At 33.6% G+C, this 15,397-nt stretch overlaps 1 protein-coding gene across 2 annotated transcripts; it reads left to right on the forward strand.

Moving 5' to 3' along the window:
* Positions 1-1,115: 1,115 nt before the first annotated feature.
* On the forward strand, positions 1,116-14,980 carry LOC108224625 (uncharacterized). Of its 2 annotated transcripts, XM_017399298.2 has the most exons (12): positions 1,116-1,412; positions 1,842-2,129; positions 2,754-2,867; positions 2,943-3,101; positions 4,712-4,873; positions 5,074-5,190; positions 5,708-5,815; positions 6,417-6,524; positions 7,339-7,446; positions 10,657-10,764; positions 13,899-14,006; positions 14,085-14,980. In XM_017399298.2, the coding sequence occupies exons 1-12, from the start codon at positions 1,233-1,235 to the stop codon at positions 14,436-14,438; spliced, it is 1,914 nt and encodes a 637-aa protein (XP_017254787.1). In that variant the 5' UTR covers positions 1,116-1,232; the 3' UTR covers positions 14,439-14,980. The 2 variants fall into 2 exon arrangements, with proteins under 2 accessions (XP_017254787.1, XP_063934906.1); XM_064078836.1 differs by lacking the exon at positions 10,657-10,764 and having other exon boundaries at positions 14,085-14,573.
* The last annotated feature ends 417 nt before the right edge of the window (positions 14,981-15,397 follow it).

The raw sequence follows: 15,397 nt of genomic DNA on the forward strand, positions 1-15,397 counted from the left end.
AGAGATATTGGGGGAGAGGGAGTGATGGAGATGAGAGATATTGAGAGAGAGAGAGAGAGGTGAGATCGACGGACATGAAGAGAAATGAAAAAACGACGAAGGATAAGATGTATATCGAGTGAGAAGATCAACTAGGAATCAATTTTCGTAACCTGGGGTACAGGCCAGGTTTGTGTTAACAGGCTGGAGGTGCATGCGGTCCCATTCCCCTAGCTTTAAAATTTAATCCAAATACAAGGTTACGAAATGAGAAGCCCATTCTCGTTACCCAAGCCTATAACCCTCCAACCAAACATCCCTCAGTTAACTTTTAAATATAATATAAAATATTAGATTTCTAATTAATACAAATTTAAGAATCTCAACTCAAATAATATTTTTCACACTTACTCCTAAATTTATATTTTATTCTTTCAAATATAATTGAAAAAAATAAATATTTTATCATTAAAAATAAGTCAGAAGCTAATGGAGCGGATCTTTTAATTTTAAGGATGGAGCAATGAGAAATAATGAGAAATAAGAGACTCTTGAGTCTTGATTTGAATAGTTTATAGGGATTGTCTAGTGTGTGCTCATGAGCACATGCTAAGCACGGAATCTCATAAATTTGGTGTGTTTTCATTGGTGTGAATGCATGGGCCATCATTATTAAAGGAGTGTAAGCCAATCAAAATATAGAAAAAATTATAAAATTTTGTGCTTATCGTGTGCACACAATAGAAGTAGTTAATAAGAATGGAATAAGAAATTCTTTCTTCCTTACTCGCACCGTACTGTACTCAGAGTATCTCCAACCATGAAGACCCCTTAGCTAAAAGGTGATTTATCATGCCAAAAATAAAAAATTTAGCCAACCACTTCAAAAGTTCACACTCCAACCATAGTGACCTGTTGTCTATAAATTTAGCCAACCTCTTATGAATGACCAAATTTGTCGAACCTCTGCAGGTCTGTAAGAAATCTGTCGGAAGATTGCACATCATTTATTACCATATTTAACTGATATATTCTATTTTAACAATATAAAATATTAATAACATGCTATTTTTAAATTATAACCAACCAATATAGCCAATACCATTCAAGCAAAATTTCTTACGGATTGAGCAAAATTTATCTTACAGGTCCAATTTAGCCAAGAAGCCTCGGGCGTGGTACAGTATAATTAGGGTTAGGATTGCCAATCTGCGACCCTATCGAATTGATTTGTACACTTATACGATAAATCGATGCAATTGCCATCGGATACTGTTCGCAATGATGAAGAATCTGACAAAGATTTAAGCTTAATTGTCCCGGAGACGGTGGAAAATGCTACTTTCCATGATGTGATCGAAGCTCTAGAAGATGATCAAAATGTTTGTATATCGACTGAGAAAACCGATTTGATTCAAGCCGGGGATCACAAAGTAAGCATTTTTACTGAATGATATATATGAGTTTCTGTATTGTTGTGTTATTTTGATTAATTTTAATTTATGATCCGGGAAAGTTTAATTGTATATAGATAGATTACTTTCGAAAGCCTATTGGCCTAGCTTTTGCTTGTGTTATTATTAATGATGATGTGATCTATGCTGCTATATGTTATTTGTGGAACTACAGTAGATAGGCTTTTATTACTGCCGGCATATGTTTATATATAAAGGTACATATATAAAATGACGAGGATAAATATTTACTCTCCTACGTTTCAAAGAAAGGCCATTTGTTTTAGTCTGGCTTATTGGATTGATAGTACTGCAACTATTTTAAAATTTAAAGAAAAAGAAGCTTCTGCTTTCTGAAATTTCGTATCTTGAATGGGCCTTAAATTTGAAATGACATTTCCACTACAGGGATCAATGATATTGACCTTGAATACTGCTCTCCTGCGTAGCAATGATGAAGAAGTTAACCAAGACTTGAGCTTTGAAGTCTTGGAAAAAGCAGAAAATGCAACCAAAATTGATGCTAGCATAGAAGCAGCTGAAGTTCTAAAAGACTATAAAACTGTAAGCACTCAAATTGATGGCGTAATAGAACCAGCTGAAGTTCCGAAAGATGATAACAAGTTAAGCATCTTTACTGGATTAAAGGATGAAACTGAGACAAGTGATTGGACTGAATTTGGTGACGATGACTATGTAAGCATTCTAACTGAATTGCTAACTTTGTTAATCTATGTTCAATTTAATAAATCTCAAAACAAAGACTGATTGTTGGTCTTTGGTTAGTGAAGATATATTAAATACTGACTTTAGTTCGTATTGACATTGATCAAGTTACTGTCTGTTGTTTTTATGCTTTTAAATTCTTCTTAACACATAGACTAGGTAGGTCTACCATTTTAAAGTTGTATATGCACTACTAGTGTGTCCATTATAACAAGTACTGAAGTACATGTAAAACTCATTGAACACCAATGCTTCAAATTTTCTTTTCACGAGTGCATGCGAATAGTATTTCACACTGTCTAGAGGGAAAGAGGTTTGCATCAGGTATAGGTAATAAAATGGGCAGCAATTTTGCTCCATGCTCTACAAAGACGTTGCAGTCATCTTTGTACTATGGAACAATGAAGTTTATGTTACAAACATAGGATTCTTGCATGTGTGAACAAACTCTGGTTATAAAATGGAAGGGATGAAGGGCTATCGAATTGCATCTATTGGTCTATGTAGTGTGTCTCGACTTTTGACATTGCTTCTCTGCTATTATCCACTTATTGCATTTTCTTTTGTTTTTCTTTATTTTAAAAATCAAATTAGGTGATTACTGACGAGGAAATAAAGGAGACAGTTGGATGTGAATCTCTGGCGGATAAAATGTCGATTGAAGATGAAATTGAGATATCTGATAATATTGTGATGCGGAAGCTTCTTGTGAGTAGAAGTAATATGTTAGAAGTTCATGTAAAGTTTTAGTTTGATAGTATCTGTATTAAAGTTATTTGTCAGCGATGGCCTAGGTACTTTGATCTTCTAGATAGCGGCCGGGGAGCATGCTATAATTGTGGCGAAGAAGGACATACTGTTGTGCGTTGTACAATGGCTAAGCGTAGGAAACCTTGCTTTGTTTGTGGGAGCTTGGAACATAATGCAAAGAAGTGTGCTAAGGTGGGCTGATTCTCTTAGAGTTATTGAATTTTCAAATATTGAATAACAGCTCCAATCACGGCATAATATTCTTTCTTAATCTTAGTAACACTATAGTGACAAATTGCATGTTCTCGATAAAATTACCTTCACTTAAGTTTTGTGTCATAGTTTGTACCAAGTATGATGACAATTGTTCAAGGTTGATTAGTGCTCTTGCTCTAGAAATCTGTTCTTGTGATCTATGCTTGTGAGGAGGGTGGTTGATGCAGGACAGTATATAAAACAAGATTAATCGCAAGAGTTATATGATTCTCAAGAATAGTCAATAGTTATAATTCTCAAGAAAAGTATATAATCAAGTGTAACAAAAGAATGCATCCATCAGGTATATATACCTGTAATAAACCCAAAAAACTAAGGGCCCAAAACAAATGGGTTAATAATAAAACCTTATAATTATATAAGTCCAACAATATATAAAACATCTAATAATATTAAATAATATAATAATAATTAATAAGTAACTGACAAATCCCTATCAGTGGTCAAAAGTAATTATTTGGTCATGATTTTTATGAGGGAAACTGTTCAATCCAAGGATAATTATTTGGAGAGTAGAGGTCGATTATAGCCCACACCCTAGTCAGTCGATGTCTGGAATATCTTAAGGTGTATCTCATCTTTAATAGTGTTTCAAATGAATTTTTTATTTTATTGCATATCCTGTCTTAGAAGTAGTATTTGTCTCAGTTAGTAATTAGAGTACTTTATTGATCTTTGTTGTTTTCTTAAGTCATTAATATCAAGTAAAAGCAGCTATTAGATGGGTCATCGGTGCACCTGCTCTGCCACCAGTGTGGAGTTGTGGAGCGTAGGTTACAACTTAGAAACCATAGTGACCACTGACCAGTGTAGAGTTGCGTAGCTTAGGTTACAAACCATAGTGGACTGAAGGGTTTCAAATTGTTACTTGCCTACTTCCTCTAACATTGAAGTTATTAATCTTATAAACATGTACAAGCACAAGTAGATAGATTGAACCAGTTGAATTGGTTTTATTTAATTTCTTATTACTAATGAGTGTTTCTGTGTTAAGACATAAACACTATTACTACTTTATTGTGCTGGGATAAACAAAAAAGATAGTAACATATATTTGTAATAGCTGTTTGACAACATTTGTATTTTCCTTTAGCATATTCACTAGCCTTTATGAAGGTCTTCTTCCTTTTTATGTTTATGATGATTAATTCCACTGTAGTATTCTTAATTATTTTAAAGTGCACTTAATAATTTTTACATATGATTATAAGAAGATTTTCCCTACTCCCATGACTTGCCAATCAAGACTAAATTCATGAAGTAATCTGTCATTACACTTGCTACAAGTAAACAAACGTAATTGATATAAAATCATAAACAACCTGTGATTTCACCGGAACGAAAATTAGTTCTTGATAATATCTGTATAGACAATCTTTTGCATCTATATTTTCATCGGAACATAAATTAGCTGTTGATAATATCTTTATAGGTAATCTTTTGCATCTATATTTTCCTTGATAATGCGGTATTGCTTTATTGGGCTCTATAAAGACTTCAGTATTAATTTTGGTAAGTTTATGTAGGGACACGATTGTTTTATCTGCAAAAAAGGAGGCCATCGTGCAAAAAATTGCCCTGAAAAGAATATAGCTGGGCTACATTTATGTGCTAGATGTTTGAAATGTGGTCAATCAGGGCATGGAATGTTTTCATGCCAAAGCAGTTATTCTTCTGATGATCTCAAGGTCCATAATTTTGTCTTACTTTGAGCAGATATCGATTACTATATCCTTTTTTGCGGAAATATATAAATATATTAATGTGGACTTGCAGGGGTGTGTGTGTGTATAATATACTAACACACACTCACAGGTGTATATAATATATATAATGATTACTTTTACGATGTCTCTCTGACTTGGTTCAGTTTAACCTTTTTATTCAGAAAATACAGTGTTACATATGCAAGGAATTTGGCCATCTTTGTTGTGCCAAGTATACATTTACTGTTGGTGGGAAGGTTTCTTGTTACCGATGTGGTCAATCTGGTCATACTGGTTTGGTAAGTTCTCGAAATTGTAATTGTTATGAGCATGTCTAAGCATCAATGCTTATGATTATCTTATGATGAATTTCAGTTGTGAGATTTTTAATTATAATATTTGAAACGCTAATTGTGAGTACACCATGTAAGCGTTGGTGTGGGCTTAACTCTCAGCCAGTGTCGAAGTGCCTTTATATAGCAGTGTAGACTTTAGTGTTATTCGGCACTAAAGCATTGGCATGGGCTCAATTGTCTCAAGCTATTAGGATATAACTCTTGGTGCCAAGAAAACTCGAGTACCGTCAAATTAAATGACATCCTTAAGATCTTGTGGGAAAATTTTCAGTTTGTATATTTAGAGTAAGGATGAATATGTGAATCTTATTGGAAATCAAACTTAGTCGTAAATATTCAAAATCACGTGTGAATGTTATTGGACAATTTGGCAAGGTAATGAGAACCTGGTGTTAATTAAATAACTTTGTGATCCAGCCAAGTTATCTTATTTATTCTGTCAGCCTTATTCTCTGCCCAGGCATGCAATATATTGCGTGGAGAACGGAACGAAATTGAATCACCTAATTCCTGCTACAAATGTGGTGGAGGAGGACATTTTGCTCTTGAATGCACAAATTCGTTGAAGGTATACTGCTAATTCTCCAAATCTAATCTGTAGTCACCAAGTTCAGGAATTTTGTGATCTTTATAACTGATCTTGTGGATCCAGCAGGGCATTAACCAATATGAAGAAGCATTTTGTGTCTGTGTTGCATGATGTTTGTCTGCCAGTAATACATTTGGTTGGCCGCTTGGCCCTGATTACATTTAGCTGGAATATATGAAATGAAATATTTACTATTGTTTTAATCATCCTTCATCATATTTATTGTGAACCTAACACGTCTACATACTGTAAGGGGTTCTTGTGTCACTCATCTGTTTTATATCTGTCAACTGATTGTGCAGGTTTCATGGTTCAATGTAGTGGTATTAGTACTAGTAGTGGGAGTTGAAAATTTGGTTCGTGCTGTATCGTATTAATTCTCAAGTAATTAAGATGGCACTGTTTATGTCACATCCATAATGATGCTTCTTCCCTGGTTCAACAACATTTTTTAATCATCTGATAAAATTGAAATTCTATTTTCCTTCTATTTGTAGAAACCCAAGGTTGAAAATTAACTTTAAGATCTTGAGATACATTATTAGTGTGTTAATTCACACTTGACATCCATTCCGTACAGCCATATGCAAGGTTGTTAAGGGGGCCAAATAAAATGGAATCACCTAGCACATGCTACAAATGTGGGCAAGGAGGACATTTTGCTCGTGAATGTACTGAATCAATCAAGGTAGACTATTTCAATATCAGTTAATATCTCAATTCTTTGCCCCGATAGTGCAGATTGCTGCTAGTCATATTATACAGGAATTTAAGCAAGACAAGATTACGTTGTGAGCACGTATTTCATTCTAAATGACATGATTGGAGGGGACATTTCAAATTCGCAGCTTTATACTACTATTTGAATGTCCTCAATTTCAAATGAAATTCAAATCCCACTTTTTTTGTGCATCGATACATGTAATTTGATCAAATCGAGAATTTTAAATGAAATCCAAGTTCCCAAACAGGACATAAATGATATTCTTGTCATTCTTCTTTGTGCATCTAAGTCTAATATGTCTTACATGATGGGGCAGGAGGTTTTAGCATTTCCTTCTTATTTTGTATGTCTTTTTTGATAGTCTGCTTTAAATATTTTTACTTGTCAGCCCCTATGCACGTGTATTAACATAGACCGTATTGCATCATTGTGTTTTATGGATAAATTCGTGTTGGAGCATCGGAACAGACGTAGTTATCTATGTTGACCTAATCAAATTCTTCAAATATAGTAGAAGAAGAAAAAATTCAAGCACTACAAATTGGAAAGTATTCTCTAGAAGACAAGTCTGCAGAATAAATTATAATTATGATCAAATAGCATATTTTATTGTGCAGGTATTAGGTTTATAGTTTATTTTAATTATTTCATTTTCTACCCATTCAGCAAGAGATCTTGTATCATATTCATATGTAAATTTTGAAATATACATGGCTAAAGAATTAATGACCCAGCCAATTTAAAGCGTATTCTTCATTAGCTTGTATTATTTATGCAGGCTGCCACAAGATTGCGTGGAGGACCAAATATACAGGAGTCACCTAGTTCATGCTATCGATGTGGTGGTGAAGGACATTTTGCTCGTGAATGCAGTAATTCACCTATGGTACTAAATTTTGTCATACCTTCTGTTCTTTTGATTTTGCTGTTTTACCCTTACAGCTGATAAATTTAATCATCTGGTATGTTAGAATATTTGAATTTTGGATAATACGTTAAAGTTCAGGCCATTATAGCAGACATCGTTGACGAGCTTATAGATCATTTGCTTAAACTCAACAAACTAAGTATTGATTCTTTTCATTTCTTCTGTTGCAATATCAGTTTAAGGTGGATGCATTTGCTAATGTCTATACACACACGTGCTCGCGCACACACATATATAAATATGATGACAAAAGTTCTACGGAGACTGTGTTTCATTGGAAACTGTGGAGACCATGTACGTTTCTCGATTAAAATATTGAAAAATGTATTCTTTCACCAAATATATTATATGAAGATCACTATTTCATTGAAAATTATAAAAATCATGTATTTACAATGAGCTAAACATGTTTTGTAACTTGCAAAAGTTAGTGTGAAGAACAATACGATTTGCAATATTTTACGATATTTTACTTGCAAAACTTACGTAATTATCAAGAAATCTAATGAAAATAGTGGTCTTCCTAGCATATGTTTTATACGATAATATATATTCTAATGTTTTTCACGCAGAACATACATGGTCTCCAATGAAATAGTGGTCTGCATATAACTCAACTCTCTCTCACACACACACACATGTATATAGGCTAGTGATTAAATACAAATTAATTCTCAAATATGAACTAAATTCCAGTTCTACAACCACTAATTACAACTACGAGAATTACTTTTTTATACTTCATAAATCACTATTTTATAAAGTAAAATAAGTGATTTTTAGTTTACATAATGGAGAAAACCTACTTAAATTAATTATTGGTGGTCGATTATTAATGATCAATTATAGTTGTAGGAGGTCCATGATGGTAGATGATAGTAAGTGATGAGAGGAGGTGTATAATGATGTTAAGTAGTCGCTAGTTGTTGTAAGTTATGGTGACAAGTAGGGATGTACATGATGCGGTTTGCACCTAAAACCGCAACCGGAACCACAAAGGGGCGGTTTTTAAAATTGAAAACTGAAACCAAACCAAACACCATTGGTGCGGTTCGGTTTATAACATGAGCGGTTTCGGTTTCATATGGTGCGGTTTGGTTCTCAAACCGTGAAAGTCCTGTTAATATTTCCGCGGCACATCACCAGTAAGAAAAGCATCACCACATTTTGAGCTAATCATCTAAATTCGAGCAAATTAAAAGTGCTATTGGAATAATACATTGTTGTCATATCAGCAAGTGTAATAGCCTAATAGAAATAGTCTGAATATTAAAAACAAATGCTAATGTCAAAACAGTTGATATACAGGAGGTGACAATTATATCAACACAAATGTCCAATCCAAGTATGTGATGCAGACTAGTGACTAAAATAAATATTAACCTGTGAAAATTATGGCCGTAGCCTGCAAGTGCCAATATTCCTAGCTTTGATCTGTCCAGATGCTATCACTTGTAGCACTTTGATCTGTTCATTTTGTAAAGCAGACATGCTTGATAATGCATATGCACTTTTATGCAGAGGTGTCCAGAGACCTGGCCAAATATTTTTAAAATGCAACTAAATACAGACCTGGCCAAATATTTTTAGAATGCAACCATATGTAAAGCAGCAGTGTATAAAACATATCTACTTATATGTTTTATAATACATATAGTTTATATATTATATTTAAATATGTAAAAAAATAATTAAATAAATATAAATATTATTGCGGTTCGGTTTGGTTTGTATTCGGTTTTAGAAATTTTGAAAACCAAAACCAAAGTATCGGTGCGGTTTTTATTCGGTGCAGTTTTAGTTGGTGCGGTTTCGTTCCGTTTTTGCGGTTTTTGGTTCGGTTTTGATTTTCAGTGCGGTTTCCGCTCATCCCTAGTGACAAGTGGTGGTGGCTACTAGTGATATATGGTAGGCAAGTTATAAAAGGTGCTGGTAATAGTGTTAGGAGGTTCATTATTGCCGGATGATGATCATATATGTTGTATATATATGTATATATATTTATATTTGAGAAATATGTTATATATAAAATAGTGATTTGTGATGTATAAACGGGTGATTTTTGTAGTTAAAACTAGTGACTAAAAATTGGTCAGAGACTGGTTTTTAGTTTGTAAGCTGATTTGGTTTGTATTGGGATAAAACACTCTCTATATACATATATGCATGTTTGTGTTACACATAAACATATATATATATATATATATATATATATATATATATATATATCTGTGTGTGTGTGTGTAAATGATCAAATAGAAACAAATGTTAGAATAGAAACTACACACTAATTGTAAACCCTTGGATCAATTTAATCTAATGGCTCTCTAGAAGTCACCACACACAATCAAAATACACCCTCCCACACATGATCCCACACAATCTCTTCTGTTTTTTATTTGATTTTTCTTGTCAATCGGTGATATTTTTTTTTTCTTAAATCTGTTTTCATTGTATTTTTCTCCATCTCCCAATGATCAATTTGTATACCATATGTGCTATATATTGACCCGATTTAGGAATTTTTTTTATTTTAGTTTCTAGTCTGAGTTTGTTTCTAGTGTAGTATTGTATATAATGGTTAACAGACTTGATGTAACCTTTCAGGTTCTATCAAATACTTTACGAATCGGCAAAAACACTGTAGATGTTAACATATACTTTTCATTTATCCCCACCATTGAATTTAACTATTTTTTTGCTTGTTTTGATAATCATACAAGTAAGTTTACATTTTTAGGGCTACAGGCTAGCATGAAACTTTGTTGAACTCTAGCATGAAACTTTGTTGAATTGCATGCTTGTTAGTTTGCATGTATTATGAAGTATCCTAATATTATGTGTTAGGATAAGTTTTTATAATCAGACGTAAAGCACACTGCTTTGAGATTTAAATCTATCACTGATGTTGCTGTAGGATCAATGTAAAAATCAAGTCATGTGAAATCTTACATAAATTAGGAGCAGTGCTAATCGACCACAGATATTATGGACCATACAGTCAAAATTATAAGCTGGTAATTGATATAGCGATCCGAGTACTAGTAGATATTAGCATATACTGGACCCGACTATTACAATAGCGTTTATAAATCTTTTTGAAAATGTAAAAGAGGGATCTGGTCATATGACCTATCTTAGTCTTTAACTTCACTCTTCTTTATGTAGGCAACCACTAGGTCGCAGGCAGGGCTATATGAAATGGAGTCATCTACTTCATGTTATAGATGTGGTGGCAGAGGACATTTTGCTCGTGAATGCACTAGTTCAATAGAGGTATACTTTTCACGATTTACTTTTTGCTCTTTAATTCCTAACCTTCTTCCATTGTGTAGTTCACAATGCATGCACCATATGTTTGCTTAATATTATAATATAGTTTATTTTTGAGCCTCTAACATTCAAACTGTGACTATTGTGTGGAAATGGCTAGTGATTGTGGTGATTGAGTATGATTTTTAAACTAGCAGAGAGGCACACTTCATTTTTGAATTTTTAATCAAATTAAGGATAATTTGTAATTACCGGAAAAATGTAATGAAGTTATTATGTTGAAAGCTAATACAATACTGCACTTGCGATTATTTCTTTTTAACAAGAACTTAAATTTATAATTAATCTATTTATTAGATTTTTTTTAGTTCTATATATTTTTGCCAAGTAATATTCATATTTTTATTCAATCATATTATTGTTATTTCTGTTTTGCTTGATATATTTGAACATATTACAGAAGTTCTATTACAATTTGAAATTAAAGATAATTGTAATGTTCATCTTTGGCCAAGCATATATATATATATATATATATATAGGCTCATGATCAAATAGAAACCAATTTTAAAATAAAAACTAGAAACCAATTCAAATTAGTGATATTCTCAATATAATTTAGTGATATCATCTTTAGAATTTAGTGATATGCGTTGCAAAAATTAGTGAAAAACTCCAGAGTCAGCGAAAATTTCAGATCTGTGCTTGTTATCGCTTCTGGGAGTAATATCGATTCTGAGAGAAGGTGAGCATGAAAGGGCAGGAGCATAGAAGGGATTGGGCAAGGCAAAAACAGGGCGGCGAAGGAGGTAGCAGATGAGGCAGCTGAGATGGCGGAGAAGGTAGACAACGGAGTGACGCTGTGGTTTCAAGCGTCTTAGCTTCGCCGGAGCCGTGGAAGACAGCTGGGGTTGCAGTTAAAAGGCGGCAATGGAGGTGAAAGAGGCGGAGGAAAGGAGCCGGCATCGGTGGAGGTGAAGGAGGCGGTGGAGGAGGAGGCAGCGGCAGAGGTGGGGGAGGAGGCAGTGGCAGAGGTGGAGGAGGCGGAGGTGGAGTGACGGAGATGGAGGTGGAGGTGAAGATGTAGATGGCAGGGAAGATGGAGAAGAAGGTGTATGTACTGGTGATATGTGCTTTAGGATTTAGTGATATTTAAGATGGGTTTTTAGTTTCTAGGATAAAAAGGTTTCTATTAGAGTAAGACTCTATATATATATATATAAATATATAAATATATAATATAGGGCATTGCTCAAAGAAGAACACTCTTAAAATAAGAACAAAGAAGAACACTTTAGAATCCGATACAGAATCTCATCTAAAACTTGAATTAAACTCTAATTTTAAGCTAATTAAACTTTTATTATGAATAATAATGTTATCTTCCATGTTTAACAATAAATATGGATTAAAAATAACATGATTCTATGTTATATTAATCGTGCAAAATATACATATATGATTCCATTCTAGATTCTGCTCTGGATTCTATTCAGGATTCTATAATATTTCATATTAATAATTTGGATGAGTTTGGATTTTAGATTTTATATATTGAGTTTAATTGGTGTTTAACTATGTAATTATGATCTTAACAAATCATTTTTTTGTGAACAACAAGGTGTTATGATAGTGTTCTGTGATGTTCTCTTTTTAAGGTGTTCTGTGTGGAGTGCAACTATATATATATATATATATATATATATATATATATATATATATGTATATAGTCTTTTTCTACTACAAACTCCCTTATTCAACAAACTACAAACTCAGTTGGAATATCACTAGATTCTAAAGCAAATATTATTAATCCCTCCATAAATCCCGTCTAGCCTACGCCATCTTCGCCTGAAAGTAAGTGTAGATTGGAAGAGTTTTCCTTTAGGTTACAGTAAAATAGTACAGGCAACTAGAGTTTGGGACCTTCAACTTCTTTTTGACCCTTTCGTCAGCTCTAGTATGGATTCTCCGTCACCTAGCGTTGCTTTCCTTCCTTCGTTGTGGTTCCACAGTTCCGATATGATGTACCTACATGTACCTACCATTAGGGTTGTACTCATTCATCTCCACTAAAGCAGTAATCACCACCATCCACACTTCATCGCCCCACTCCGCCTGCAGCTTTTTGAGTTTCTCGTCCTCATAATCAATAATTTCTTAGCTACAATACAACAGGGTCAGATCCGGAGGTTTTCACTAATTTTTGCAACACAAATCTCTATTTTCCAAAGATAATATCACTAAATTGTATTGGTTTTTAGTTTTTTTATTTAAGGGTTGGTTTGTATTTGATACTAGTTTATATGTGTGTGTGTGTATCTTGAGTTGTGATGCTGTCAGGTCTGCATTATTCAATAATTTAGGAAAATGACTCGATTTATTAACATTAAGGCCTCGTTTGTTTCATGACTTTTGTAGTCACACAATACACATGTAAACTGAGGTTCCTGCATGGACTTCCTTGGAAATCTTAATACAAGTGTTATATTATAATAAGATAACTTAATTATATAAAAACATAATCAAGTATAATTGTAATTATATTAATAATACTATATAATTAAAAATTATATTTACGGAGCACGGTTGGATAGCCTAGTGGTTAAGGGCTTATCCTCTGTCGTCCCAGGTCTTGGGTTCGACCCTGGCTCATCTCGAGAATATCTTAGAACAGATACTCATTTGTAAGGCTATAAGCCATATTTGTCAAAAAAAATTATATTTACGTACATTATTCAAAATAACTTACTTACAAAATTAAAATTATATACACATAAATCAAATTATATAAACATGGATTGTGACAAAGTATTGTATAAGCAAAAAACTTCTGGTACGCTGGAATTGGACAATACTTCTGTTTAAATAAAGTTTATTATCTCCGAATGTTTGGAATTGAATATGTTGGGCAGTACACCTTACAGACTAACTGTTTTAATGGGAGGTGGGCTATTTTACAATATGAATTACAACAACTTCATTTTCAACAACAAATTATTTTAAGGTCCTGAGTTAGGTGTCAATGCTTTTTAATCAAAAAAGGCTCCTCTAACTAGAATAAGTTCGAAATCTATTCTTTTTCTGTTTACTATATTTGCATGCTTTAGTTGTCTCTTGATTCACCACCATTGTAGGCATACACAAGGCTGCATGAGTATCAAAATGGTTCAGGGTCTCCTAGCTCATGCTACAAGTGTGGTGAAGAAGGGCATTTTGCTCGTGAATGCACTACTTCAGCAAAGGTATATATTTTTTGGATGTCAATTTTTTCACACATCTGCTCTCACAAAGAGTGATGATTTTAGTTCTTAATTCTCCAGAGTTCAAAGAGAAATCGTGAGTTTTCGTTTCCAAAATATAAGCATTCAAAGCGGCAGCAAGACTCCTTTGGCAGGAAGTCATGGCCTGGTGATCTGGGTAAGCCTTGTAAAAGGAAAAGAACCCGGTATGAAAGAGAATTTAGTACACCTGTCAAATCTACCACCCGCAGGGGTTGGACCACTGAACACCTTGGAGACTTGCCCCGACGGAAAGCCAGAAACAAAGGTTGGAATTCTCCTGCAACCCCAACCAGTAGGCACAAGAAACATCAAAAGTCAAATGGTGGCGATTATTCATTAGATTCTCGTTCTACCAGAAAGTTTCAGAAGTTTAAATTTAACAATTCAAATTGAAATAATTCAAAGCTCAGTGATGGATTTTAAGGAAGGAAATATGCAGCACTGGTAATTGATGAGACGAGATACAGAACAAAAAGCTGCAAAATATGTCGTGAAATTGGTACAGCCACAGATCAAAAACTTTTTCCCTTTTGAGCAATGGGTGCAGCATTTCGGAACTCAAAGCAAGTGTCGCCATTCTGACAAACCATAGCACGCCTATCCATTAATTTACAGAAGAATACTGACTATTGGGTTCTACATTTCTAGTGTATCATAAAAATTTCAAGGCATCCTGGCACTTGCTGAGTGTTTTTCATTTTGGAAATTTACAATCTCTTTCCCCAGATAAGTGCACTTCCAATTTAGAATCAAGCCCTTACTCTTGTACTAATATGTTTAATTGTTATCCAAGTACATGTGAAAATGTTAAATGCTTTCTATTATCCTACAGAGTCTCTCTGGTTTTTGGTGTAACACGTCCATCTTTATCGTCACATTGGTTGCCATGGTTAAAAGCTTCTAACTAAGAAAATAAGTAATATTGAGAAGGTTCATATGATTTGGCTGTTTGGGGCATTTCGTTTTAATTATATTTCTTCAGATGGATTACCAGTTTATTATCTTAAAGGATTTGAAATACCCCCTTAACCAAATATTATAGTGTTTTCAAGTACTTGGGGTTGATGATAACTGTCTTGCAAGAGTAAGAAGTCCGAAGCATGTTAAATACTACTGTATGATTTCAATTTAAACTGTGTGAAAATTAGTTGGTACTGTACCTTTTTTATCAAAAAAATTGTTGTATAAACTCAGAATGAAAACACACCTGAAGTCCGATGTTAATTACTATGTTCTACATTTATGTATTTCAGGTTACGTTGATGTTGATTTCCCAAACATAAAATGACACTGAGATAGACTACACATATGAAATCTAATTGCATTAATACACGTGCTCTGACTTTCTGCAA

This window comes from Daucus carota, chromosome 6, assembly GCF_001625215.2.
Source record: "Daucus carota subsp. sativus chromosome 6, DH1 v3.0, whole genome shotgun sequence".
Taxonomy (NCBI): Eukaryota; Viridiplantae; Streptophyta; class Magnoliopsida; order Apiales; family Apiaceae; genus Daucus; species Daucus carota.

What these genes read in the sequence shown, in the direction of transcription:
- LOC108224625 (XM_017399298.2), top strand. Translation starts at nt 1,233, where the DNA reads ATGCAATTGCCATCGGATACTGTTCGCAATGATGAAGAATCTGACAAA. An exon ending in AATTTGGTGACGATGACTAT is followed by an intron (nt 2,130 to 2,753) that starts GTAAGCATTCTA and finishes AAATCAAATTAG; the next exon opens with GTGATTACTGACGAGGAAAT. An exon ending in AATGCACTAGTTCAATAGAG is followed by an intron (nt 10,765 to 13,898) that starts GTATACTTTTCA and finishes CCACCATTGTAG; the next exon opens with GCATACACAAGGCTGCATGA.